Genomic DNA, 27,496 nt, shown 5'->3' on the forward strand with positions numbered 1-27,496 from the left:
TAATAATAATAATATAGACCTACTTATTTTATTTTTCTGATTCAGTCATACACCAGATTAAAATACGTCAGGATGGCCGACAAGTCGGGCGACAATAGTCTGCCCCAGAATGCAGGAGGGGATGGAGAATCCCTACCACGTGTCAAAAGTGAGAAGGAATTGAAAAAAGAAAAAACCAAGCAAGAAAAGCTTGCAAAGTTTCAGGCAAAGCAGGAAAAGTTGGCTGCACAAAAACAACAAACAAAGAAGGAGGGAGAGGTAATAGGGATATTCTTACTTCACTTTATGTTTAAATTAATAACAGTGACTTTATCAAAATATAGTCGTGTTTGAGTAACGAATATTTGCCAATATCGAATAATTTTTACTCAAGCCCTAGGGCACAGGGACTTGAGACAATCTTAGCAAAATCGGGCATATAGTATAATAGGGGAGAAGGGACGTAACGAGCCGCCATTATTTCCTTGGTGCCTCGTTTCAAACTCTAAAAACTTCGATTTTTATTAAAAAAACTCCTGAAAAAGTTTTGCCAGTCGAAAGGCAGAATGTTGTCCTTTATTGTCATAAATTTATCATTTACTTTACTTCATTAAAACTTAGAAAAAAATATTCGAACTTCTGAGAATTAGGTCGCCGTCATTAACCCTACACCTTTTTTTCCATGCAATTTTCGTGCATTACCTTAATTTTTTCCACACTTGTCATCTGTTGCACTCTATCTTAGAGCAACGTTTAAAAATATAACTGCTTTTGGTCATCCTCACAATATTTCAGGGACCGTTGATCATCTGTCTCGAGAGATCAGCTCCATCTTCACCTTCGATTAGCCTCAGAGTTCAATTGGGTCAGCCATATTTGATTCCGTAAACAACTTAGTTACTAGTAATATTATCCAACCATCTTTCACCGTTTAAACTTAAGTCATTCAGTGTGGATTTTATTCAATGTGGTTGACCTGAGTGAACTCAGACAACTAACAGTAGCTTTGTTAAAGAATTCAATTTGATTGACATTTAAAAATTTATTGAATCATCTGATTGCATTATTTTTTTTTCTATAACCAGAAAAAGAAAGATGGTGGGAAAGAGAAAGTGAAAGTGACATATGATATCCCCACGAAACCAGGGGAGAAGAAGGGTAAGTCATCAAAATATGAACTCAATCAGCCTTATAGTTAAATGATGCTGTGTTTTTAAAATTGCTATGATATGTAGTAACTTTATAAACAAATGGATTAAATATTGTTGTCATATACAAATCATGTTAAAAATAAAGAAATGTTCACTTTTTTCTATGGCTTCTTTGTGAGATTTCCCAATGCTCAGTATGAGACCCCCTACATAAAATAATAAATATTTTAGGTCTTGTTACCTCATTATTTGTACTATTCCCCTTCTAACATTGGTGAATTTTAGATGTCCACTCCTCCATGCCTGATGCTTACAGTCCCCAGTATGTGGAGGCAGCATGGTATGATTGGTGGGTTCAGTCAGGATTCTTCAAACCAGAGTACGGGGTAAGACAATATTAATAAGACTAGAATTCCAAACCAGAGTAGGGGGTAAGACAATATAAACAAGCATTCTGAGAGCATTTCATTAGCAATTCTAGTCCCCTACCGGCAAGTGTAATCTGGTTCCTGTTAAGAATTGAAAATCCCATAATTCGGTCAAAAATCAATGAAGCGGAACAAAATGCAAACATGATCTATAACTCATCAAGGTAAAGACACATACCAAAAATCAGCTCAATATCTGCAAGCATCTAGAAAAAAATTGTGGAAAACCCTAAAAAATTGAAAAGGTCGTAATTCCTTCAAAAATCATTGAAGTGGAATGAACTCATCAAGATACACCCACATACCAAAAATCAGCTCAATATCTGCAAGCGTTTAAAAGAAAAGTGTAGAAAACCAAGTGGGACAGACTGACAGAGGGACAGCTAGACAGATGGACGGACAGCTAGACAGACAGACAGACAGACGGATGGACAGACTCAGAAGAAAGCTATAGTCCCCTCCGGTTTCACTGGTAGGGGACTAATAAGACTAGAATTCTAAACCAGAGTACGGGGTAAGACGATATATTTACATTCAGTGTAATTTTCTTTATGAAATCCATTAGAAATCTACGATGTTCAAATCCCTATAACACGCGCAAAACCTTGTCACCGCACGGTAGAATACACAGCAGGAACTATTTGCATTTTCAATATCTAGGAACACCAAATTATATATTGTTTTGACTCAATTTAACCAAATAAAAAAACAACTACCCTATTAAATTAACGTAAAATACAGCAATTGTGCATTTAAAATTAATTTGTCATTTTTTTTTCTCACAGTCTTCATTTGCATTATTAAACTTTCCAACGTAACAAACGGCTATTATGTTTATTAAGCACAGCAGTTCTGAAAGGCACTAAATTCATAATAAAGATTAACGAAATAAACAATTATGAAGAAAGAAAATAAGAGAATGTAAATATAGGCATTGAATTCTTATTTTTGGATAGCGTCGGTCCTATAACACACCTGGCCGTGCCGAAAAATTATCATACCGCGCTAACGCACAGTATTCAATTTGTCGGCGCGGCCAGGTGTGTTGTAGGACCGACGACATCCAAAAATAAGTATTCAATGCTTAAATAAATAAGACTAGAATTCTAAACCAGAGTACGGGGTAAGACAATATTAATAAGACTAGAATTTCAAACCAGAGTTCGGCGTAAGACATTAATAAGACTAGAATTCTAAACCAGAGTAGGGGTAAAACTGTTGTAATAAGATGAGAATTCTAAACCAGAGTAGGGGTAAAAGTGTCCTAATAAGACTAAATTCCAAAACAGTGTATGGGATATGGTAATCCTAATAAGACTATAATTCCACTTTCTGGATGTAATCTCACTTTTTAAATCATGAAAATGTCATGACTGACGTTCTGAAATGACATTGTTTTGTAAAAATGAATGAAATGAATTAATTATACATGTAAGTACAGTTGAACTTTGGTATCTCGAACATTGATATCTTGAATACTATGCATATATCAAAGTCATTTGGAAGTCCCAAATACATTTCCTTGACATATTTTACCCTCAATATCTTGAACCCTTGAATATCTCAATTTTTTTTTCTCAGACCCATTGAGTTCAAGTTAATGAGGTTTGACTGTATTTGTTTTTTAGGTTTTACATTACAGGTAAATAAATATTGTTTATTTTTCTAGGGGAAAGACTTGACAAAGTTGAAAGATGAAGAGAAATTCATGATGGTTATTCCACCGCCTAATGTTACAGGGTCCCTACATCTTGGCCATGCCCTTACAAATGCTGTAGAGGACTGTATTGCAAGATGGTATGAATGTTAGGATTTTATAAATTCATGAAAAAAATAACTTTTATTAGTGGACGTCCTCAAACTTTTTCTATAACATTTATCAATATGAGTGATTTCTTTTATAAATTTTTGAAAACTGAATTATCTGACATGTGTATATATATGTAAATCTGTGAGAGAGCTGTATGGATAATTGGATACCATTAACATTCTCTGTTGATCCTATTCCAGGCATAGAATGAAGGGAAAGACCGTGTTGTGGAACCCTGGATGTGATCATGCTGGCATTGCCACACAGGTCGTAGTAGAGAAAAAATTAAAACGAGAAATGGGAAAGTCCAGACATGATCTAGGAAGAGAAGCATTTGTAGAACATGTGTGGAAGTGGAAAAATGAGTAAGCGCACCAATCTAAATAACTCCTCTTTGAAATATTTTGTATATTTTACTTTCCCTTTCCATTACAGTCTCTCTGAAAAATATACATGTATGATTTATCATTGTGATTTAGGAAAGGAGACAGGATTTATCACCAGCTGAAGAAATTAGGAGGATCATATGACTGGGACCGAGCCTGCTTTACTATGGAGCCGGTAAATACTAACAAGTTATTATTCTAAGTAAAATATCAGTTTATTTCTATACACCATATCTGACACAAATTGAACTTACCTGCTATCTTGGCTATATTGTAGAAACTATATCGAGCTGTGACGGAGGCCTTTATTCGTTTACACGATGAAGGGTTAATCTACAGAAGTGTGCGATTGGTCAACTGGTCATGTGCACTTAATTCTGCTATTTCTGACATTGAAGTAAGTTTTTATTTTGCTCTTTAAAATTGATAAATATTCTTCATAAAAAATATATTTCAAGCTATTTTTACTTTGATGCTGTAACATTTTTGCCATTAGTTTGAAAAAAACTTACGTTTACGTGGTGATGGGCTAATCTACATTAGTTTGAAAAAAAAAAAATTACCAAATTTTTGTTGAAAATGCATGTTTGTAATTGGAATGGAAAGATATATACTATACATATTTTTAGGTAATGGGTGATGCAAATTATTTTTTATTTTTTTCATCACTGAATTTTTTTCCTTAGGTGGATAAGAAAGAACTAACAGGAAGGACCATGCTTGCTGTGCCAGGGTACAAAGAGAAAGTAGAATTTGGAGTCCTCGTGTCATTTGCATATCCAGTAGAAGGATCAGGTAATTAAGGAACCAAACCACACTTTAATTAGGTCAATCAGAAATAAGTGAAAATTGCAATTATTTTTCGTGTTTACTTTTTTGTCAAGAAAATTTCCATCAGTGTGGTCTAACACTAATAATGTACATGTAATTACATTGATATAGATTTCATGTGTGGGCAGAATTAAAATGTAATATTTTGTCCAGCATTCACCATGCTATTTCTATAAAAATTCAGTTTAAAAGCAAACTTGTGTTGATTTATCAGATGAGAAGATAATTGTTGCTACAACTCGTATTGAGACAATGTTAGGAGATACAGCAGTGGCTGTACACCCAGACGATGATCGTTACAAACATTTACACGGAAAATCTGTCAGACACCCGCTGGTAGACCGAGTAATCCCGATAGTCACAGACGACTTTGTGGATATGTCATTTGGAACAGGTAAATCTGTTTTTACTTAACATAAAATTACCATAACTAGCCATTTTAACTGTATAACAACAGTAAAAGCATTACGTTGGAGGATGTAAAGTGCTAGATTCTTTCTTCATATATCTGATGGATTTGCCGATGTTGTCATGAAGATGAAGTAAAAAACTAGTGTTAATAGTTTCTACATTTATTCACATCTTTGGAATGTTAACTTTGTGTAGCTAATGGAATTCTGAATTTTTACAACTCTAGGGGCTGTTAAGATCACACCTGCCCATGATGCTAATGATTATGAGGTTGGTGTGAGACATGGCTTGCCATTCATCACAATTATGGATGACAATGGAAATATCACAAACAACTGTGGAGAGTTCTCTGTGAGTCTACCAAGACAGAAATACATGCACTCTAACATTGGAATCAATATATTTGTATTTCCAAAATTAGTGTGATTAACTTGTATCCACTGCTTTATAAACTATATGTATAAAGCAAATACTGGTATTGAAGAGGTTGACTCGAAACAAAATGAAATGTGAAGTATATTGACAAAATCCTTGAAGGAAACACATTTGAAAATAAGTTATCCTAGCCATTATTTTTTTTTCCAACTTGAATTAAAAACTTTTTCTTTTCTTCAGGGTATGAAAAGGTTCCATGCCAGGAAAGCTGTATTGGAGGCTCTAAAAAAGAAAAATCTATATATAGAAACAAAGGAAAACCCCATGGTTGTACCAACATGCAGGTACATGTATATTTTGTGCTCCACCAATACAGTTCAAATTTCAGTTAATTTGCTTGTGCACAAATGTATGACTATTGAAATGAGTTATCATTAGATGATTATTATTGCACCAGAGGTAGAGCCACAAACACCTGCATTAATAGGTTACTATTTATAGACTCTTCTGTGTAATTACAGTCGATCAAAGGACATCATCGAGCCAATGCTGAAACCGCAGTGGTATGTGAAGATGGAGAAAATGTCTCAGGATGCTGTTAAGGTGTGGACATTAAAATAAAAATTTCAAAAATTTAAGTGCATCGATTTTCCCCATTTAGACTCTGTTTTATCAGTTACAAGAAAAAAATATGTAGGACATCTATTAGTATTGTTGAAATTTAAATAAATTGACGAATCTACAAAAATTTTGAAATGCTTGTGTTTGGTCCTGTATAGGTTGTGAGAGAAGAGGAACTTAAAATAATTCCAGAGATGCACAAGAAAACATGGTACAACTGGTTAGAAAACAACAGGTGAGCTCTGAATTACAGGTAAATACAGGAAGCGATACCTATACTTTATTTATACATGTAGTTATATTGAACACAAAACAATAAAAACTGGAGACCAACACCCTGAGGTTCAAATTGCGGAAAATTCTCACGTGTGGATACCGAAAGGTATTCAATAGGGTCTGTACCTAAAGTTGTAAACTAGAAGATATAAAACAGATCACCAACACTTCGTGAGAATGCAGCAGTAAATTTATTTGGTTGACCGGTTTCGACCAGAGACGGTCGTCATCAGAACAAATATACATGAAATGATTATACATGAAGTAAAAATTGCGGACTACGTTACTATGTAAATAAAAAATGCGGACGTCATAACAACTTGCGGACTTGAATCTTTACATTAATAATTTAACAACCATAATCGTGTGAAATTGTCACAAAACTTTACATTACATTATTTATCCTTAATGATTAATTAAACAGTCCATAAATTCCGTGGATGTTTATTGTTCTATTTTGTAAGGACTCCGGTAATTCATCTTGGCAGACAGTTTTGGTAGATTCATTGGATGCGGACTTTACAGGTAAGGACTCCGGTAATTCATCTTGGCAGACAGTTTTTGTAGATTCATTGGATGCAGACTTTAATATACAAATTGGTGGCCATAATGTATAGCGCAGATCGGTATGGTGGATACCTGCGGAATAAATTTAACTCTAAGGGTTTTTGGAATAAGATCCTGTTGTTGACATTTATGTAGGTATGCGGCATGATTTTTTGTTCTGTAGAGTTTTATATGTGGTTTCCTGAGGGCTCTAAAAATGGCTACGTTTTCTTCTGATATTTTCTGGATTTCGGGTGGTCCGTTTAAATCTGGTGTGTTTGCGGACTTCGGTTCTGTAGGGGGTTCATCACTATCTGTTTCTTGGGATTTGTGAGGTGTTTCTGGAGGAAAACACCCGAAATCCAGAAAATATCAGAAGAAAACGTAGCCATTTTTAGAGCCCTCAGGAAACCACATATAAAACTCTACAGAACAAAAAATCATGCCGCATACCTACATAATTGTCAACAACAGGATCTTATTCCAAAAACCCTTAGAGTTAAATTTATTCCGCAGGTATCCACCATACCGATCTGCGCTATACATTATGGCCACCAATTTGTATACTAAAGTCCGCATCCAATGAATCTACAAAAACTGTCTGCCAAGATGAATTACCGGAGTCCTTACCTGTAAAGTCCGCATCCAATGAATCTACCAAAACTGTCTGCCAAGATGAATTACCGGAGTCCTTACAAAATAGAACAATAAACATCCACGGAATTTATGGACTGTTTAATTAATCATTAAGGATAAATAATGTAATGTAAAGTTTTGTGACAATTTCACACGATTATGGTTGTTAAATTATTAATGTAAAGATTCAAGTCCGCAAGTTGTTATGACGTCCGCATTTTTTATTTACATAGTAACGTAGTCCGCAATTTTTACTTCATGTATAATCATTTCATGTATATTTGTTCTGATGACGACCGTCTCTGGTCGAAACCGGTCAACCAAATAAATTTACTGCTGCATTCTCACGAAGTGTTGGTGATCTGTTTTATATCTTCTATGTAGTTATATTGATGAAATTATTTATTTATTTCTCTGTGAATACAGTTGCACTTCCTATTTACAGAGATTGGTGTATATCTAGACAGCTATGGTGGGGACATCGTATTCCTGCTTATTTTGTGAAAGTAGATGATGAGCATGTGCCACCAGGATTAGTAAGTTAATGTAAACTCAGCTTTGTGAGGAATTGATTTTGACAAAGTGGATGAGTGCCTTAGAGAGATGTTAGCTGTAGCTATGATTAATTCTCAGTGTCTACAACAAAGATGTTTAAAACTGGGTCTAGAAGAGGAGATAACATAATCAACATGTATTATTTTATTTACAGATTCTTTGATAACTAATTGTTTGTTACCCTATGTTTTTAGGATGTAGATGATAAATACTGGGTGTCCGGCAGAAGTGAAGAGGAAGCCAAGGACAGGGCTGCTGCCAGATTTAACGTCTCCACAGATAAAATTTCTCTAATACAAGGTACTTCAATTTAACTAGTGAAAAATAGCCTAACACATTGTACAGTCTCGCTACAGGTTTAAACTATTAATTGTGAAGTATGATTTTATTTTCTTAAAATTCTTGATCCTAGATGAAGATGTGCTGGATACATGGTTCTCCTCCGGAATATTTCCCTTCTCTATATTTGGATGGCCTGACCAGGTAAAATACTTATGGTATACCTGGGAAATGTAAAGATGGGTCTGAAATTGTCATTTGAATTTTGAGGATTTTGAAATAGAAAGAAAAGTAAAAATTTAAGGTTCCATTTTCAGAAGGGTTTAATAGTATATGTTTTTTCCCCAGTTTTTATCAGTTATTTTTATCTTATCCCGGATCTTATTTTCTTACTCAAAAATTATTTTTTATTCTTTTGTTTTTTACAGACCCCAGACTTGGAGGTGTTCTACCCTGGCACTCTGCTGGAGACGGGACACGACATTCTCTTCTTCTGGGTAGCCAGGATGGTGATGATGGGGCAGCAGCTGATGGGAAAATTACCATTCAAAGAGGTAAGTACCACCCCAGACCTAAAATTTTTATAGCGTTATACCCGTCACCTTACAAATGTAGGGGATATAACCATTCAAAGAGGTAAATATTGCCCCACACCTGAAACTTCTAAAGCATTATACCCGTCACCTTACAAATGAAGGGAATATAACCATTCAAAGAGGCAAGTATTGCCCCAGACCTAAAACCGTTATAGCATTACACCCATCACCTTACAAATGTAGGGGATATAACCAATCAAAGAGGCAAGTATTGCCCTCAACCTAAAACTGTTATAGCATTATACCCATCACCTTACAAATGTAGGGGATATAACCTTTCAGAGAGGCAAATATTGCCCCAGCCCTAAAACTGCCATAGCATTATACCTATCACCTCACAATTGTAGGGGATATAACCATTCAAAGAGGCAACTATTGCCCCAGACTTAAAACTTTCATAGCATTATATCCGTCACCTTACAAATGTAGGGGATATAACCATTCAAAGATGCAAGTATTGTACCCAACCTAAAACTAGTATTACACCCCTCACAAACAAAGGAAAAACTTTGTGGGTATGTTAAGGCCACACCCAGATATTTAACTTGCTTATAATATATTATGAAGTCATAGTGTATATGACTTAGAGATGAACTTTAGAGATAACAATTTCTCAATATTTATATTTATAAAGATTCATTTTAAGTTCTAGAAATAAATGGAAACATGCAAAACATAACATAAACTAAATCTTTTCATTTTTGAATGGTGTAAATAACAAAGTCTGATTTGACATGGAGGTTAAATACCAAACCCATGATGTCATAACTATATTAATCAAGTATTTGCTGATTGAAAATGAAAAGTAACCAGAATTCATTTGTACAAGTATATGAAATGGGAGTTAAAAATATCTTGAGTGATTCACAAGGAATTAAAGTTTAAGAATCAGGTACACTGATTTATTTTCATCATTTTTAGGGAACTGAGTCACTCAGGTGACCTATTGCTATCTTTTTTCGTCCGTCATCGTGTGATGTGTGTAAACGTTTTGTGTCTATCGTCTTTCATAGACTTTTGAACATTTTCAGCTTCTCTTGAATCACTGAACCAATTTCAATCAATTCTAGTATAAAGCATCAATGGTTGAAAGGGCACAACAGTTGTGAATTTCATGATCCCAATATTAGACAAAAAGTCATTGAATTTATTTGCGATTTCTTGAAGGCATGTAATTGTATTTTCTTTGAAAATCCTCTTCTCTACTCCTGGGCATGTAGGAGGCAAACAGAGTACAAAATTGTAATAAGCAAAGGTATTTTTAACCAATTTTTGAATTTCTGGACCACATGGTCAAGCGTTCTGGTGCTGTGCAGAGCTCTATTTTGTATTTTACTGAGAAAGGTTATTCCCCTTTGCTATTCACCAATGATAATTAATCACTAAAAAATTTGAAAGATCGACTGAATAAGAGAATTATACAAGAATTTTTATGATATATATATAATACAAAATGTACTTTCATAGTTTTCATTGGTCGTTTGTAAATAATAGATGAATAAAAATGATACAAATATACCTTATCTTTGTGCACTAAGTGCTCTTCAAAGACGGAGAGAGGCTAATATGAAAGAGAATGAGATGGGCTTACTAATATTGCTCAAGCACTATTGTTTTCTTTAGTCTGGATGGTGATAGTGACAAATGGGGGGCAAGTCAGGCAAGTAAATAGATCTATTTTAAGATCTGTTTTTGAGTAATAGACTAATTATTTTGTTGATCCCTGATCATCCTATTTCTCTTGCTTTTGGGCAACATAGCCTTATCTATCAGTTCATTTTGTTTTATTTATACTTCTGTGGATCCCTTACAGTGTTGTATTATGCTCAGTGACTGTTAAGGCCCTTGGGCCTCTTGTTTTTATAGCCCCCTCCCCCCCCCCCCCCCCAAAAAAAAATGGGGGTGCGGGGGTATATAGTGATGGAGGTGTTCTTCTGTGTGTCTGTCCATCCGTCTGTTATGCTTTGGGGTAGCCATCGATTAACTGCAACTCCTTATATACCGCTGAATAAAATTTAATGAGACCTTTATGGAATCTTTGTTACATAGTGCCATTGTGTACCTCTTATTTCACTTTTTGAATGTACCTCTATTTCGGATTTCCCATAGCAAAACATAGACACTGCCATTCTTTCTCTAATATTGGGAGTACCCATCTCTTTTCCACAATTCCTCCTTTTCTAGTGAATAAAATGTAATGGTACTTCCACAGAATCTTTATTACATAGTGCCACTATGACCTTTTATTTTACTTTTTGATCAGGCACATATTCTGGGTTTCCCAAAACATGGACAATGTCATTCTTTTAATATTGGGGGTACCCATCTCTTATCTGCAATTCCTTCTATACCACTGAATAAAATTTAAAGATACTTTCACAGGATCTTAATTACATAGTGCCATTGTGCATCTCCTACTTTATACTTTTATCAAACAGATATTTGGACTTTCTCCAAAAAATTGGATTCATATGGCAGTGGGGATATCATTTGTGAGCTCAGTGCTCACAGTACTTCTAGTTTATAATGGAGACGGGCAGTGTTTTGAAATCCTGATCAGCCTTTCCTCTGTTGTTCTTAACAATGAAGATACAAAAGTTCAACACTACGCCACATACATGTACTTCGAAACAAAATTTTTGTCCATATCAACAGCTTCAGCCTTGTGTATTATAGAACATGTACTTGGTAAGTGCTGCTAGAATTGTGTGGTTAACATGAATTGATGGTATTCTTTGATTGTATGTACAAAATGTAAAAATTTTGGTAAGGTTTTATGCAAAAGTGTGTAATAATTATTTCTGTGACAGGAGAGAAGGATTCTAGCAGTACTTTTCATGGCCAAGAGGTGTTTTTACATAATTTTTTTTACAAACAAAATTGAATTATCCCAGGTGTAGTGTTGAAATTATTTTTACAAATAGAAATGAATTATCCCAGGCGTAGTGTTGAAATTATTTTTACAAACAGAAATGAATTATCCCAGGCGTAGTGTTGAACTTACGACCTTTTCATTCAGGTACATTTTTCTATGTATAAATGTCACATGATGGTGTCATAGTGGATTGCTTATCTTAGCATAAGACTCATTGCTGTCTATACGATGGATAATAATAGTAAATGTTATATCCATGGATTTCTGACTTATCAGTGTTACATCTTATGAAAAAAGTCTACATTTGCTGCATAATGTTCTTAGTGCTGCCTTAACATACCTGCAAAAAATTAAAGAGGCAAGTATCTCTGGACTGTAAACTGCTATGCCATTATACCCCTCACAAATGAAGGGAAGATTACCATTCAAAAATGCTAGTATTGCTCCAGACCAATTAAACCCCTCTCAAATAAAAGAAAAATCACTGTTCAAAGAGGCAAATATTTCTTCAGACTCTGAACTGTTATGACATTATACCCCTCACATAAAAAGGGGAAATATTCAAAGAAGCTAATATTGTTGTAAACCTTTAACTCTGATAAAATCTATTTCATGTCTCCTGTTTGGTAATTTATAAGAACTGTCAGTGCTGATTGATCAGGCAGGATGAACTAACCTACACTGTATATGTTTGAAAATGAATTTGTTCATTGGAATGAATATTTTCTCTCTATTGCATTTTAACTTTTTTTCTTTGTATATGGATTGACTTGTCTAAATCACTTTATTTTACAATATTTGGAAGATATACATGTATTTTTTTTTTTTTTTTGTATTTTTCACATGATCAGAAATGAGTTATATGACATAAAATTTACAAGACAGTTTTGTAAATTATGCCACAATAAATTGTGTATTTTGTTTGGCAGGTGTACCTACATGCTATGGTTAGAGATGCTCATGGCAGAAAGATGTCCAAGTCTTTGGGTAATGTGATAGACCCACTAGATGTCATCTATGGAATCACATTAGAGGTGAGAGATTGTTATCTCTGGTGCAAAACAAGTCAGATTTATTCACCTGTACAATACTACAAGTGGATTATTTATTAGTAGGGATGTCAAAATATTTATTTTCCTTAGCCGATTATTCAGTTGCGTTATTCGAACGATAGTGGAATATTCGGAACATTTTCTGAAAAAAAAAAATTATTTCAAACTTCACTGGTACATGATGTATTTATAACTCAAAAATCCTTTTACTTAAATGTATTTAAAAGAACCATGAAAATTAATGCAACATAACGCGTGGATAGCATGATTATATAAAATAAATTTGGAAACCTAATTCTCTTAATTCTCCAAAATGTATGATTTCCCCGTCAATAGAAATCAGTAACCTATCTGTACATGCAGTCAGTTTTTATTTTGGTAAGCAATAAAAAAAAATGCCATCTGATATTTTTTTTAAAGCTCATTATGAAAAAAAATTGGGGGGGGGGGGGGATCTCACACTATTTACACTTCATGTGCCTATGAAATTGTTAAATAGTTAGATACTGCTTATTGAATTATCGATTGCTCTTGCTATCAACATGTCCGTAAACGGTTTAAAATGTAAGTGAATTGTTTTAATAATTATCGACGTGCCAAAACATGTCACAGATATGGTTTGTTCCTTGCATTTGAGCAATCTCAAAATAACAAAAGATAATTGATACACGGTATAAGATCAAGTCCAATTAATATTTGTACAAACAAACCCCAGTATATTACTGGGTAATTTATTACAAAAACAACACAGGCCGTTACCGACAAATATTTCTCGCAGTAGTGAAGCACTTATAATTACTGTACTTTCTAAACGTACATGGAAAATCAACTGTTTTTTTGTAGAGAAAAATTATCTTATCGACTGTCTCTGAGGAAAGAGTTTCTCAATTTTGTGATGAGAATTCCATCTTGTTATTACTCTTTTATTGCATTTATTTAATTATAATAATATTCGAATGTCGTTTCATTATTCGATCGTTGGTTCATTCGACTGATAGTCGAATAGTCGACTATTCGTTGACATCCCTATTTATTAGATATCCACCCTTATGTCATTTTAAAATGCAGTGAGTTGTAAAGACTATACCTGTAGATACTGAGATGAATTTGCTTTAATTATTTGAGGATAAACCACAGATCAATTTCTGTTGCTCACTATTTACAAAATGCTTACCCTTGGATTTAATACTATAAACAGGGTTATTTTTGCCCTATATTATTTTTGCCTCTTCACACTTGCAGAATTTCATATATCTCATCACTGTTGAATTCGTCCCATTTTGAATTCGCCCCCTAGGGAAAAGGACAGAAATTGAACTGCATGGCTCTTGATTGTCTGTAATTGGGGCTGTTTGAAAGCCCCTGAACCCAATTCAGAAAGTACATTTTTTCCCAACTGAATTGTTAATTTTCACAGTAGTTATTACTAGTGTTGTCAAATCAGATAATTTTTAGTAACTGGTTACTCGCTTACTTTTCCGATCAATTAACCGGTTACTTGGATGTTTCTCTTTAGACCTCTAAACATCCTTGTTCAAGATGCATACACTCGTTAGTTACTGTAATATACACTATATGTAACGTCATTAATTTAAAAGTCATTGCAATTTTTTCTGTATTTATCTTATCATTTGTTAAAGAGAAATGCACTGTATGTGAATTTTATTAGGTCACCTGAGTCACTCAGGTAACCTATTGCTATCCGTTTTTGTCCGTCGTCGTCCGTCGTGCGTTAACATTTAAACATTTTCAGCTTCTTCTCTGAAACTGCTCAACCAATTTCAACCAATTTTGGCATATGGCATCTATGGGTGAAGGGGGACAAAATTGTGAATTTCATGGTCCCTGCCCCCCCTGGTGTCTGAGGGGTGGGGCTAAAACCACCAAAATTAATGCAATCTTTAAAAATCTTCTTCTTTACTCCTGGACATCAAGCAGTCAAACTGTTGACATGATTGTAATAAGCATTGAGCCCTCTACCAAAATTGTGAAATTCATGGCCCCAGGGTCAGGTGTTCTGGTGCTAGAGTGGGGCTATATAGATCATATAGTGAAAGTGCATTATTTCTTTGAAAATCTTCTTCTCTACTCCGGGTATTATTGAAACAAATTGAATACATAGTTATGATAAGCAAGGGTGACTCTACCAAAATTGTGAAATTCATGGCTCCAGGGCCAGGGGTTCTGGTGCTAAAGTGGGGCTATATAGATCCTATAGTGAAAGTGCATTATTTCTTTGAAAATCTTCTTCTCTACTCCTGGGTATTATTTAAACAAATTAAATACATAGTTATGATAAACAAGAGTGATTCTACCAAAATTGTGAAATTCATGGCCCCAGGGACAGGGGTTCTGGTGCTAGGGCGGGGCTATATAAATCATATAGTGAAAGTGCATTATTTCTTTGAAAATCTTTTTCTCTAGTCCTGGGTATTATTGAAACAAATTGAATACATAGTTATGATAAGCAAGGGTGACTCTACAAAATTGTGAAATTCATGGCCCCAGGGTCAGGGGTTCTGGTGCTAGGGTGGGGCTATATAGATCCTATAGTGAAAGTGCATTATTTCTTTGAAAATCTTTTTCTCTAGTCCTGGGTATTATTGAAACAAATTGAATACATAGTTATGATAAGCAAGGGTGACTCTACCAAAATTGTGAAATTCATGGCCCCAGGGACAGGGGTTCTGGTGCTAGGGCGGGGCTATATAGATCATATAGTGAAAGTGCATTATTTCTTTGAAAATCTTCTTCTCTACTCCTGAGTATTATTTAAACAAATTAAAAACATAGTTATGATAAGCAAGGATGCCTCTTCCAAAATTGTGAATTTCATGGACCTTGGATCAGGGGTTCTGGTGTTAGGGTGGGGCTCTATTTATTATATAGTGAAAATGCATTAATGCTTTAAAAATCTTCTCTGCTCCTGGGTATTATTTAAACAAATGAAGTACATTGTTATGATAAGCAAGGATGCCTCTTCCAAAATTGTGAAATTCATGGCCCCAGGGACAGGGGTTCTGGTGCTAGGACGGGGCCATATATATCCTATAGTGAAGGTGAATTATTTCTTTAAAAATCTTCTTCTCTGCCCCTGGGTATTATTTAAACAAACTATTAGTACATTGTTATGATACGCAAGGATGCCTCTTCCAAAATTGTGAATTTCATGGCCCCAGGGTCAAGGGTTCTGGTGAAAAAGGAGGGGGGGGGGCTCTATTGATTATATAGTGAAAAAGCAAAATTTCTCTGAAAATATTCTTGTCTGCTTCTGGTTAAAAAGCAAAGAAGTTAAGTGTATAGTTATGATGAGCAAGAGTGCTTCTTCCAGAGTAGTGAACTGCATGACCCCTGGGTCAGATGTGCTGGTGTAAGGGTGGGGCTCTTGATTAATATAGTGAAAATGCATTAATTCTATTAAATAATCCTGTCTGTTCCTTAGTGTTAAACAGATAAACAAAGTGATTACTTATGATGAGCAAACTTCTGGTCCCAGGGTGAGAGGCTCTCGTGTTTCTCAATGGGGGGGGGGGGGGGGGGGCTCTATTGATAATATAGTGAATCTGTAGTAAAAATGCATTATTTCTTTAAAAATATTCTCTGCACCTGGGCATATCAGAGGCAAAAAGAGTAAAAGTTTAATAAGGAAGGGTATTTTTACCAGATTTTTGAACATCTGGACCATTTGGTCAAGTGTTCTGGTCCTGGCTAGGGCTCTATTAATTTGTAATCTACTGAAAGGAGTTATTCCCCTTTGCCATTTACTTTTGACAATTAATCACTGTAAATAATGTAGTTGAAAGGTTAATAGAACAAGCATTCTGAAAGTATTGCATTAGCAATACTAGTCCCCTACCGGCAAGTGTAATCTGGTTCCCGTTAAGAATTGAAAATGCCATAATTCCGTCAAAAAATCAGTGAAGCGGGGCGAAATGCAAACTTGATCTATAACTAATCCAGGTAAAGTCACATACCAAAAGTCAGCTCAATATCTGAAAGCGTTTAGAAGAAAATTGCGGAAAACCCCTAAAAATTGAAAAGGCCGTAATTCCGTCAAAAATCAATGAAGCGGAACGAAATGCAAACTTGATCTGTAACTCATCAAGATAGACACACACACCAAAAATCAGCTCAATATCTGCAAGCGTTTAGGAAAAAAGTGCGGAAAACCAAGTGGGACAGACTGACAGACAGACATAGGGACAGACAGACAGATGGACAGACAGACAGACAGACAGACAGATGGACAGACTCAAAGGAAACTTATAGTCCCCTCCGGTTTCACCGTTAGGGGACTAATAAGAGAATTATGAAAGAATTTTTATTGTGTAATACAAAAAGTACTTTCATAGTTTTAATGATCAGGTAGACTTGTAAGTAATAGATAAATAAAAATGAGACAAAAATAACTTGTCTTATTAAATGTTTATCAAAGACCAAGAAAGGCCAATGTAAGAGATTTCAACAAGGAATTAAGATAGTAAAGAAGCACTGATAGTTCGTTAATTTACTGTATGGTGATAGTGTTAAATTGGGAACAGATTAGAACCTAATTTATGAACTGTTAATGAATGCTAGACTAATTACTTTTTTGATCCTGATCACTCTATTTTTCTTGCTTTTGGGCAACAAAGCTTCACCTTTCAGTTCATTTTATACTCTGTGGATTTTCCAAATTGTTGTATTATACTCAGGTGACCGTTAAGGCCCTTGGGCCTCTTGTTTATAATTACAAACAAGCAATATCTTCGTAATACACTCCGAAATAGTTGGCTATTTTGCAGGATGTGCTTTATATATCACTGGTTTCAGAGTTAAATTTCAGTCTGCGGTGATTTAGCATATTTGTTGTCCCACCTATATATATGTTAATTCAATTTTACATAAATAACACCTCACAGATTTAAAATTATCCATTCTTTTTAAATATTTCCATGCTTTTGTTACATATGGCGGTATCGTCTTTAATGTTGTACAGTGGACTATCTCACAAAGATTTATGTGAGGTAATTATAATTAACTTAAGTCTTCAAAAACTTGTATACATGTCCCTTGACAATCAAAGCCATCTGTGATTCATGCAATTATATAAACTGTGAAATACTAATCAAAACAAATGGATATTATTGGTAAAACGCTAGGTCTTACTTTGAATAGATCTAACAGTAAATAAAATAGGGGGAAATTATAAAAAAAAAAAAAAAAAAAAAATTTCTACTGATTTACTATATAAGATGTCTATTTATCCGAATAACCAAGTAGCAGTTTTACTAACCGATACTTGCATCGTTCTACGGTTAACCGGGTACTCTTTGACAATACTAGTTATTACCTTTCAAAATTAAAATAATAGTAAATAAACTTACTACTCATGATTCTGCATATAGATAGTTTTCAGTAGGCCTAAATTAGCAAGAGTTATTTCCCGTTGGCCGCCATATTGGAGGTTAACATGCCCATATTCCTTCATTATTCAGCCAACTTTAACTTTTTTATACTGGCCATTGCGAGGTAGGAAGCATTGTTTTTCTGAAAAATATACATTTGTTAATTAAAGCCTCCTATATTTCATAATTTTTATTCTATAAAGATTTTTCTCCAAATATTTCTGCTACACCCTCTTTAATTTGGTAAGACAAAGAGGAAAAATTACCAAGTTGACCACCAATTTGGCGGCCAAGGGAAATAACTCGGAGAGAAAATATGTCATATGAAAACTATCTATTGCAAAACAGAAATTTAGGGAATATCAAACAATAGAAACCCCAGTTATGATGAGTTTTAATGTATATTGATTTTCCCAAAGTTTCCAAATAATTTCTAATTTTAACGACCCCAGCCCCAGTACCAAAACGTGGTGTGAGAGCCCTGTGAAGTTCATTATTCCTCTTCCTTACTGCCTGTAAACTTTTCACATCATTGATGTTACTGAATTCTGACTAACCACTGGGCTAATTTCAACTAAACTTAATGCATTAAGGCATTCTTGGATTAGGAAGCTTCAGTGTTTTTCCATGTGAAGAGCTTTTTCAATATTAAGTCAGTAAAAATAAAATGTACTATGTCTTCTCAGGAATAAAAAGGCTGTTGATCATTAATTGAACATGAAAGCATCCTCATGTAAAGTTGACTCAGATTTCTTCATATTATTTCAGGAAGTTTTTACATAGGAAAATTATTTGAAAATTTCATTATCAAGATCAAGACTACAGTTTGTCAAATGTATATGCAAACATACTTATTAGAGAAATTCTGATACAACTAGTTATTACACATTTATTATACAGATAAGCTTTTGGCTGCTTATCATGCTTATAGGTGTTTCATTAATGGCAGCTATAGAGGGCAATGCTGGACATTTCTATCACAAGATTCATTTTTCAATTTTTTAAACAAAAGTACTACAAAAGAATAAGTACATGTACTAATTTTGGTTTTGGTGTTTAAGATACACGTATCTATGCAATCTTAGCAACAGGTTGAGAATTGTCAAAGATCCATTTTTTTGATAATCATTTATTCACAGTTACAGATATCAGGCATACAGGTATTTTGATCATTGCCATGGGAAGTTCTTTAAGTGATAGGTGTTGTACATTTACATTGAAGGGAGAACATTAAGATAACATTATCATGTAAATATTTTCTTGTTGTTTATTTAAGGACCTACATCAGAGGTTAAATGATGGCAATCTGGATGAGAAAGAAATAGAAAAAGCAAAGGCAGGACAGGTATGAGAAGTGTAGGATAAAATTGTTTGTGGTTTAATGATACATGTACAATATATCTGTCCCAATAAGCACACCTAGATACAATATATCTGTCCCAATAAGAACACCTAAATATATCTGTCCCAATTAGCACAACTAGATACAATATATCTGTCCCAAAAAACACACCTAGATACAATATATCTGTCCCAATAAGCACACCCAGATACAATATATCTGTCCCAAAAAGCACACTTAGATACAATATATCTGTCCCAATATATCTGTCCCAAAAAGCACACTTATATCCAATATATCTGTCCCAAAAAGCACACTTAGATACAATATATCTGTCCCAAAAAGCACGCTTAGATACAATATATCTGTCCCAATAAGCACACCTAAATACAATATACATATCTGTCCCAATAAGCACACCCAGATACAATATATCTGTCTTAAAAAGCACAACTAGATACAATATATCTGTCCCAAAAAGCACACTTAGATACAATATATCTGTCCCAATAGGCACACCTAGATACAATATATCTGTCCCAATAAGCACACCTAGATACAATATATCTGTCCCAAAAAGCACACCTGTCCCTTCCTGTCAATTTCAATCTGAAATGCATTTCACATATACATTGTAATTCAGTTTCAAGGACAATTATTTGTTGTAGAATTCATATACTGAAGTGAAGAAAATATTTATGTCTTAAACTATGATTATTTGATGAAACTTTCACTAAAAAAATTCTTGATTTATGACTTTTTTTATCCATTCAAACAGAAAGCAGATTATCCACAGGGTATACCAGAGTGTGGTACAGATGCACTTAGATTTGCTTTAGTGGCATATACTTCGCAAGGTATATAAAGGTCTTGTAAATATTTTTACCAGAGAAGGCACTGAAATTAAATTTAAAAAAATACTTCAAAAAGGTACATTTAGGATATCATTGTAGGTTGTTGATTTATTGGTTTTAATAACTCAAGTAAACTGTTTTCACAGACAAAAATTGTACTTAATTTAATAACGGTATAAAAAATTAACTTTAAGGTCGTGACATAAACCTAGATGTCCTTCGTGTACAAGGCTACAGGTTTTTCTGCAATAAACTGTGGAATGCCACCAAGTTTTCTTTGACTGCATTAGGACAGGACTTCAAACCAGACCCATCATTTCAGGTATGTGTGCATCTCTCTTCTTGAACTTTTCTTTCCTCAAATGTAGATGGATAAAATTTGGATGTTCTGAAATGGATATAAAGTTATTTCTAAAAATTCTTTGAACTGCCTTCATTTTTTGTTCTATTAAAGTTTAGTGGAAAAGAGAAAGAAATGGATTACTGGATCTTGAGTCGACTCAGTGTGGCAGTAGAGTTGACCAACACTGGATTTGAAACTTATGACTTTCAATGTGCCACCACAGCTTGCTATAACTTCTGGCTTTATGAACTCTGTGATTGGTATCTTGTAAGTATATGTACATCTATGTGTCAATGATCCAAATTGATAGATATGTACCATACATATATATATCACTATTGATGTACATGTATATTAACGATTAAATTTATAAGTTTAGTACTTGATTAAGTGACATTTATAAGTTATGCTTATATGAAAAAATATACATGTAAATGTGACTGCATTCACTGTAAAGAATTTATAATGATGTAGAATGTAATGATTCAATTGGTATCCGTGAAGTTGTCTTCCATTTTGCAGGAGTATATGAAGCCAGTAATTTATGGCTCCGATGAGGAAGCTAAGACTGTCACCAGGAATATCCTGTACACATGCCTGGATGGAGGATTAAGACTGCTGCATCCTTTTATGCCCTTCATCACAGAAGAGCTCTACCAGCGGTTACCAAGAAGAACAGAGAACTGTCCACCAAGTTTGTGTGTAACCTCATATCCAGAGGTCAAGCAGGTAAAAATATTAACCTAGGAAATCAATACAACAGGATGAATATCTGTATCTCAGTGTAGCGTTTGTTTCTATCTATCAACAGGAATTAATTTTATCATATTTTAGTTTGGTTACATTTTCACCTTTACTCAGTTGCTCAGTTGGGATATTCAGGCTGTTAATAAGCTTCATTTGACATACTGTAGATCACTAAATTTTCATGACACCTTATTTTCACGAGATAGATAATGACTCTCTTTATTTGTGAGACAGAATATTCATGAATTGTGGTTTTTGTTCTATATAATCTTTAGGAATACTAATATACATGAGAATGAATGCAAACTGTCTTGTGTAATTATGCAAAAATAAAGTTTTCACAAATAAAAAGTGATTAACAGTACCAAAGATTGCTGAAAATGTGTTTTTGTTGTGCAGTTTTCCTTCAGAAACACTAAAGTGGAAGGGGAGGTGGAGTTTCTACAGAGTATAATAAAATCTCTACGATCTACCAGATCTGATTATCTACTAACAGGGAAAGATAAAGCAGAAGGTAATTCATTCAAATAAGCGGAACGTGAAATGTCGATAATGTACTAGAATTCCATTTCTTTTAAGGAAATGTAAAACTATACACATTGAGCAATCAGTTTACTTGTGTGTCTAATATAAAAATTTATGAATTTTATAAAAAAAAAATTCAGTTCTTTATGCAGGCAATTAACATTTGTGAAAATATTTATTTAAATTTATGAACATCATTGTGAAATTAGTATTATTATTTTCAGTGTTCATCAAGTGCACAGATGAGCAGACAGCAGATATCGTGAGACCACATGAGACCCTGATTCAGGCCTCGACTAGTTCCAGTGCTGTCCATGTATTGACCAATCAGGAACCACCTGAGGGATGTGCAATACAAAGTGTCTCAATCAACTGCCAGACTTACCTCATGCTTAAGGTAACTAAGCCCTACATACCTCCCCTCATACTTAAGGTAACCAAGTTCTTCACATCTCCCCCTCATACTTAAGGTAACCAAGCTCTACATACCTCCCCTCATACTTAAGGTAACCAAGTTCTTCACATCTCCCCCTCATACTTAAGGTAACCAAGCTCTACATATCTCCCTTCATACTTAAGGTAACCAAGCCTTACATAGCTCTTCACTCTTCTCATCTCCCCTCACAACATACTGTAAACCAACTATTATTCATGACAATTTTTATTTCTGAATCATTAGTATGAAATCCATCTGCAACCACTGTAAATGTATTATATTTAGCATGTACTATATTTGGCAGAAATTGATTTTTGAACAAGTTAGTGTAGATTTAATTTAGCACATTTCTGAATGTTTTTGTTTTTGTGTATATTTGCAAGTCATCACTTGAATTAGAGGAAATTGCTTTCCACCAAGGGCGCTAAAAAGAATACACAGCCAAATGTAACATGTTCACAGTATTAATTTTTGGGCTGAGGAAACATTATACATTAATACACAGTAAAATACTATTATTTTAGTCCAAAGTAACAGAGCTTAGATGTAAATGTATTATATTTAGCATGTGAAATATTTGGTGGAAATTGATTTGATCTAGGTGCATTTCTGAATGTCTATCTTATTGTCTCTATAAAGAAGACATTTATAGCGATGTACCTGATTTAGCGGAAGTTTCTCTCCACCAAATGTGTTAAATACTCGTAGAATACAAAGCCAAATGCAATATGTTTACAGTAGCTTCCCTCTTGTTCAAGGTAACAGAGGTTTACATTGCTTACAACATGTTTAAGGCACTAGTGCTCATCTTCCCTCATGTTCAGGATAAGAGAGTCCTCATTTCTCACTTCATACTCAAAATGACTAAGCCTCTCATGTCTTCATAGCAGTTATCTGTATCTCATGCTTAAGATAAACAAACTCTACATTTTTACTTAATTTTTCCTCTGACGAGAATATGTCACACTTTTACAAAAGCCCGTTGAGCTCACTTTCATAGGTTCAAAAAAAATTTTTTTTGCATTATAATGTGAAACTTTCTTGAATAAATGCCTAACTTTCGCATTGTAATGCGTAACTTTTGTGAAACTTTCGATGCAAATAAACGCGTAACTTTCGCATAATAACACATAACTTTCACGTACTAACACATAACTTTTGAACACGTTATAACACAAAATTTTCCATTTCTCAAAACGTACATGTATTTGAACTTCATTTTTCCTTTTTATAAGACAATTATAAGGATACATAATTCAGAAAATATCATCTTTCTATTTAATGCACTACAGTCTATAAATGAGCATTACTTTAGAAAAGAAATACATAATAACTGCATGGCGTTAGTTAAAAATGCCGATAACATTTTTTCAAGGAAGATACATTAAAGTCTGTAGAAAAAATTATTCATTTGGTAATCCTAAATATGGCTTGTGTTTACATTGAATGCACTAATTATGCGTGTTTGCATTAGCTTGCAGTGTTCATTTACTAAAAGTACAGTGTTGTGAATATACACGGTTGTTCATTTGAACATTTTCAATGGTGATAATGAACAGTTCTATCATATAATATGAGCTTGAATAAATAAAAAATGTGCCGAAATAAAACAGTAGCAGATCAAAATTTGGTTGGCCCATGTAATCACACATGTCAATTACATTTTAATTTTATTTTTTGAATATTAATAACTACTTTTAAAACTTTAAAAATAAATCAATAAATCAAGGTAATATAAATGTTTTTTTCTTTTCCTTTATATTAATTTTAATACCACTATGTGCATGCATATGTACATGCTTTGAGAGGGTTTTTTGAGAAGTAATTCACTTATCTGGACGATTTTGTCAGGGACGGGTCCGGATTAATGAGGCGACACTTTAAATGAAAAATATTCAAATACATAAAAACGCAGAGAATGAGTAAAACATAAGCACTTTCATTTCTTCTTTGTGATGTTTTGTAAATTGTAAAACATCATGAAGAAGAAATGAAAGCGCTTATGTTTTACTCATTCTCTGTGTTTTATAAGTTTGAATATTTTTCATATTTATCACGTCCGACCATTGTGATTTTTTGGGGATCTATCAACCTATCTATTTTTCTTTCTTTGAATAACTTGTCAATTTTTCGTAAGAAATAAAATACGATGTTGTATTTCTACAGTGAGTCTATCAGAGACAAATCAGTTGATTCACATTAGGTTACTCGTGTGATGTGAAACAATTGTTCCGTAAAATACGGGTATACAAATTTACCTCATTTTTGTCAGTTTTCTGAGATGTTAATTTTATTTCATTTCCATAGAGAGTGTTAAAATTGATGGCAGAAAGGGGGGATCATCATATTTGCATGTATCAAAGCCCGACTGGACGTGTTAAAATTTGTTGAAAATTAAAATTCATATATTTGATAAATATCTCTCAGATCAACTATTAGTATCTTTAGCTATGTAGTAAGTGTAAGGGGTAGAATTCGACAGCCTTTAGATTCAGGATGGAAGTTACTGGTATGTTAATGTGATCATTCACATTATCGCTAAAAACAAGTCTATAAAAGACTTTTATTTTCTCGGGATAGTAGAGTTTTGGCAGGGCTGACAACTTTCACTAGCAGTAAGCCCTGCTTGTCTAGCTAATTCTACTGTAAGTTTCAAACACTGCTAATAAGTAATATTATTCCAGAGGCTGCACTTTCGTCAGCTCTCCCCTATTGTCTTTTCTTCAAACTAACTATAACTTACAGTACCCTCTACTTCCCATCTCATACAAAACAGAACAGACTGAATTTCTCATTATCTGTGTGATAGGGCTCTTCTCTCACTTGAATTAAGAGAGTTCATCATTTCTTACGACATATGGTTACATACATGTAGCTCATCATTCTCAAGCTAAAGGACATGGAAATCTTCATCTGTTGTCCCATCCTTAGTCTACAAAGCTCTTCATTCCTTTAGTATTGTATGTCTGATTATTTTAGCAGGATTCTTATTTTTGGTGCAATTCTTTGTGTGCCAGTTCATGAATTGCACCAATGCCATTTTTTATTTCCTGCTTGTTAATACTTCTGTTAATTTCCTATGCTCAGTCGACCAAGGTCATCAATTGTTATCTCATGTTCAATTTCAGTATACCAGAGCCCTTCAATTTTATTTTGTTTAGTATTTCCCGTTTTCATATTTTACTTGCTGCTATTAGATACAGATTCCTCTCACACACTTCACTTGGCCATGACACAGCAGAAATCAAAAAATCAAAAATATTAATGCCTAGGTTGTACTGTATTATATTACAGGTTTAATGTAGCCATTAACTATTGCACAATGCACTATTTTATCAGTTTTAGTGAAGTTAACTGCAGTGAGCCACTAAAATCCAGCATATAGTTACGGCTATTAAACAGTGATATCCAATATTCAGTACAATAAAAAGAGTATATATTGCTGTAGTGAACAAGAGAAATGCATAAAAATTGTACACTGCAAGTGCTGTCGATATAAAGTTATAAAGAATCTTAGTTTGATGTTCTAAACTTGAGGACACAAATTCCATAAAACACAAAGTTTTAGGCATTTAATCTTAAAGTTCTTGAATAAAATATATGATTTATAAATATTTCATATTTTTTAGGGTTTGATTGATTTTGAGAAAGAAAGAGTGAAGTTAGATAGTAAGAAAGAAAAGCTTGTATCACAAATGACCAAGCTAAAGGAGGCAGCCGCTGTACCTGGGTATGAAGAGAAAGTGCCAGAAAAAGTCAGGATTCAAAACATGGAGAAGGTAAGCTACATCGAGAACAAAACTGTCTGGTAACAGAGGATAGAAAAAAAGCAATTTAAAAAAATTGTTATGTTTTGATAAAATGAAGTTTTGATAAAAACCACATGAACATTTTACTGCAAGTCGTTTTAATTCCACAGTGTTAAAATTTCACGATTTCTCAAAAAGTACCAATTGCTATGGTTTTAATTTCATACTGCAAGAAATTAATTCAAATTGCGTATCAGCATTTAAATGTTTTTAAAAACTAATGATAGCATACACTATGGGTATAATTTCGCGGAATAATGATGAATCACAAACATAGTGAAATTAAAACCATCGTGATTATTTCTCAATCTACAGTATATTACTGAGGGGAAAAAAAAGAAATTGAGAACAGCGGTGTTTAAAAATGGTGAGAAATATTTGTTTTTTCTTTTTTTTTTCTAAAATGATTTTTTTTTTAATTTCCAGATGAATGAAATCAATATTGAGATGGAGAAAATCACTGATGCTTTAGCCACAATATCGAAACTACAGTGATCAGAATTAAGTGACTGTATCTAGTTTATGACATTTTTATTCCTGATTAGGATGTTTCCTTTTTTTGCTATTTATTGTATGTAGTATGAACATAAGGCTGAAATACAAACACACCCAGTAAGAAGTCCATCACGAGAGGAGATCGATTTATCAAGCTGTAATGTAACAGAAACCATAAATGTAAGGCTTGTGAAAATAACTGTCTCAAGTTGTATTTGCTTAGAGGTAATTAAACATTAGTTCACCTGTTTGGCTGTCACACAGGTGATGATGTATGAAGCTGAATAATGTCTCCCAGACCGAGGGTTTCTTCATATACACCTACACACAAACAGCAGCTGAAATCCCTAATCTGAAACTGCTACATTGTAATTCTGTGTCAAAGGACATTGCAATGAAGTTTGAGAATTCAAGTTCTTTCTCAGTTAAATTTTACAGATGACCTTTCTGCAGATAATACTGGGTATAACTATGAATGTTAAACCATTACTCTGCCTGGTCTGTTTTTAGTAAACTCATTCCATGGTACACTTTGGACTCTTAAACAAAAGCATTTCCAGTCTTTACCAAAATAGAATATATTTTAGTAGCTCACCTATTTCTATAGATTCAAGGACCATGTTATAAAACAAGTGTTATGCTTTTATTCAGTCATGTGTTTGCTTTGTTTGAGGATAACAGGGTAGTCAACAGGCCTCTGTATTCATTAAATGATAACCTCTTTATAAAACTATACAGTTCTTTTAGTGGA

The 27,496-nt window shown here is 33.9% G+C and overlaps 1 protein-coding gene across 2 annotated transcripts; it reads left to right on the top strand.

The window, feature by feature from the left end:
* LOC133174356 (valine--tRNA ligase-like) lies at window positions 1-26,944 on the top strand. Of its 2 annotated transcripts, XM_061309467.1 has the most exons (27): window positions 1-258; window positions 1,065-1,137; window positions 1,416-1,516; window positions 3,228-3,355; window positions 3,569-3,733; window positions 3,848-3,929; window positions 4,032-4,151; window positions 4,441-4,549; window positions 4,800-4,979; window positions 5,223-5,347; window positions 5,612-5,715; window positions 5,893-5,974; window positions 6,151-6,227; window positions 7,896-7,986; window positions 8,200-8,305; window positions 8,418-8,488; window positions 8,713-8,838; window positions 12,685-12,789; window positions 19,471-19,539; window positions 20,315-20,393; window positions 20,585-20,712; window positions 20,845-21,000; window positions 21,256-21,462; window positions 21,880-21,994; window positions 22,230-22,402; window positions 26,071-26,220; window positions 26,677-26,944. In XM_061309467.1, exons 1-27 carry the CDS (start codon window positions 73-75, stop codon window positions 26,743-26,745), a joined length of 3,177 nt encoding a protein of 1,058 aa, XP_061165451.1. In that variant the 5' UTR covers window positions 1-72; the 3' UTR covers window positions 26,746-26,944. The 2 variants fall into 2 exon arrangements, with proteins under 2 accessions (XP_061165451.1, XP_061165452.1); XM_061309468.1 differs by lacking the exons at window positions 1-258; window positions 1,065-1,137; window positions 1,416-1,516 and adding an exon at window positions 2,672-2,681.
* Window positions 26,945-27,496: the final 552 nt, after the last annotated feature.

The sequence above is a fragment of the Saccostrea echinata genome, unplaced genomic scaffold (genome assembly GCF_033153115.1).
Source record: "Saccostrea echinata isolate AGI-Se365-2 ecotype Australia unplaced genomic scaffold, CSIRO_AGI_Sech_v1 ptg000057l, whole genome shotgun sequence".
NCBI lineage: Eukaryota > Metazoa > Mollusca > Bivalvia > Ostreida > Ostreidae > Saccostrea > Saccostrea echinata.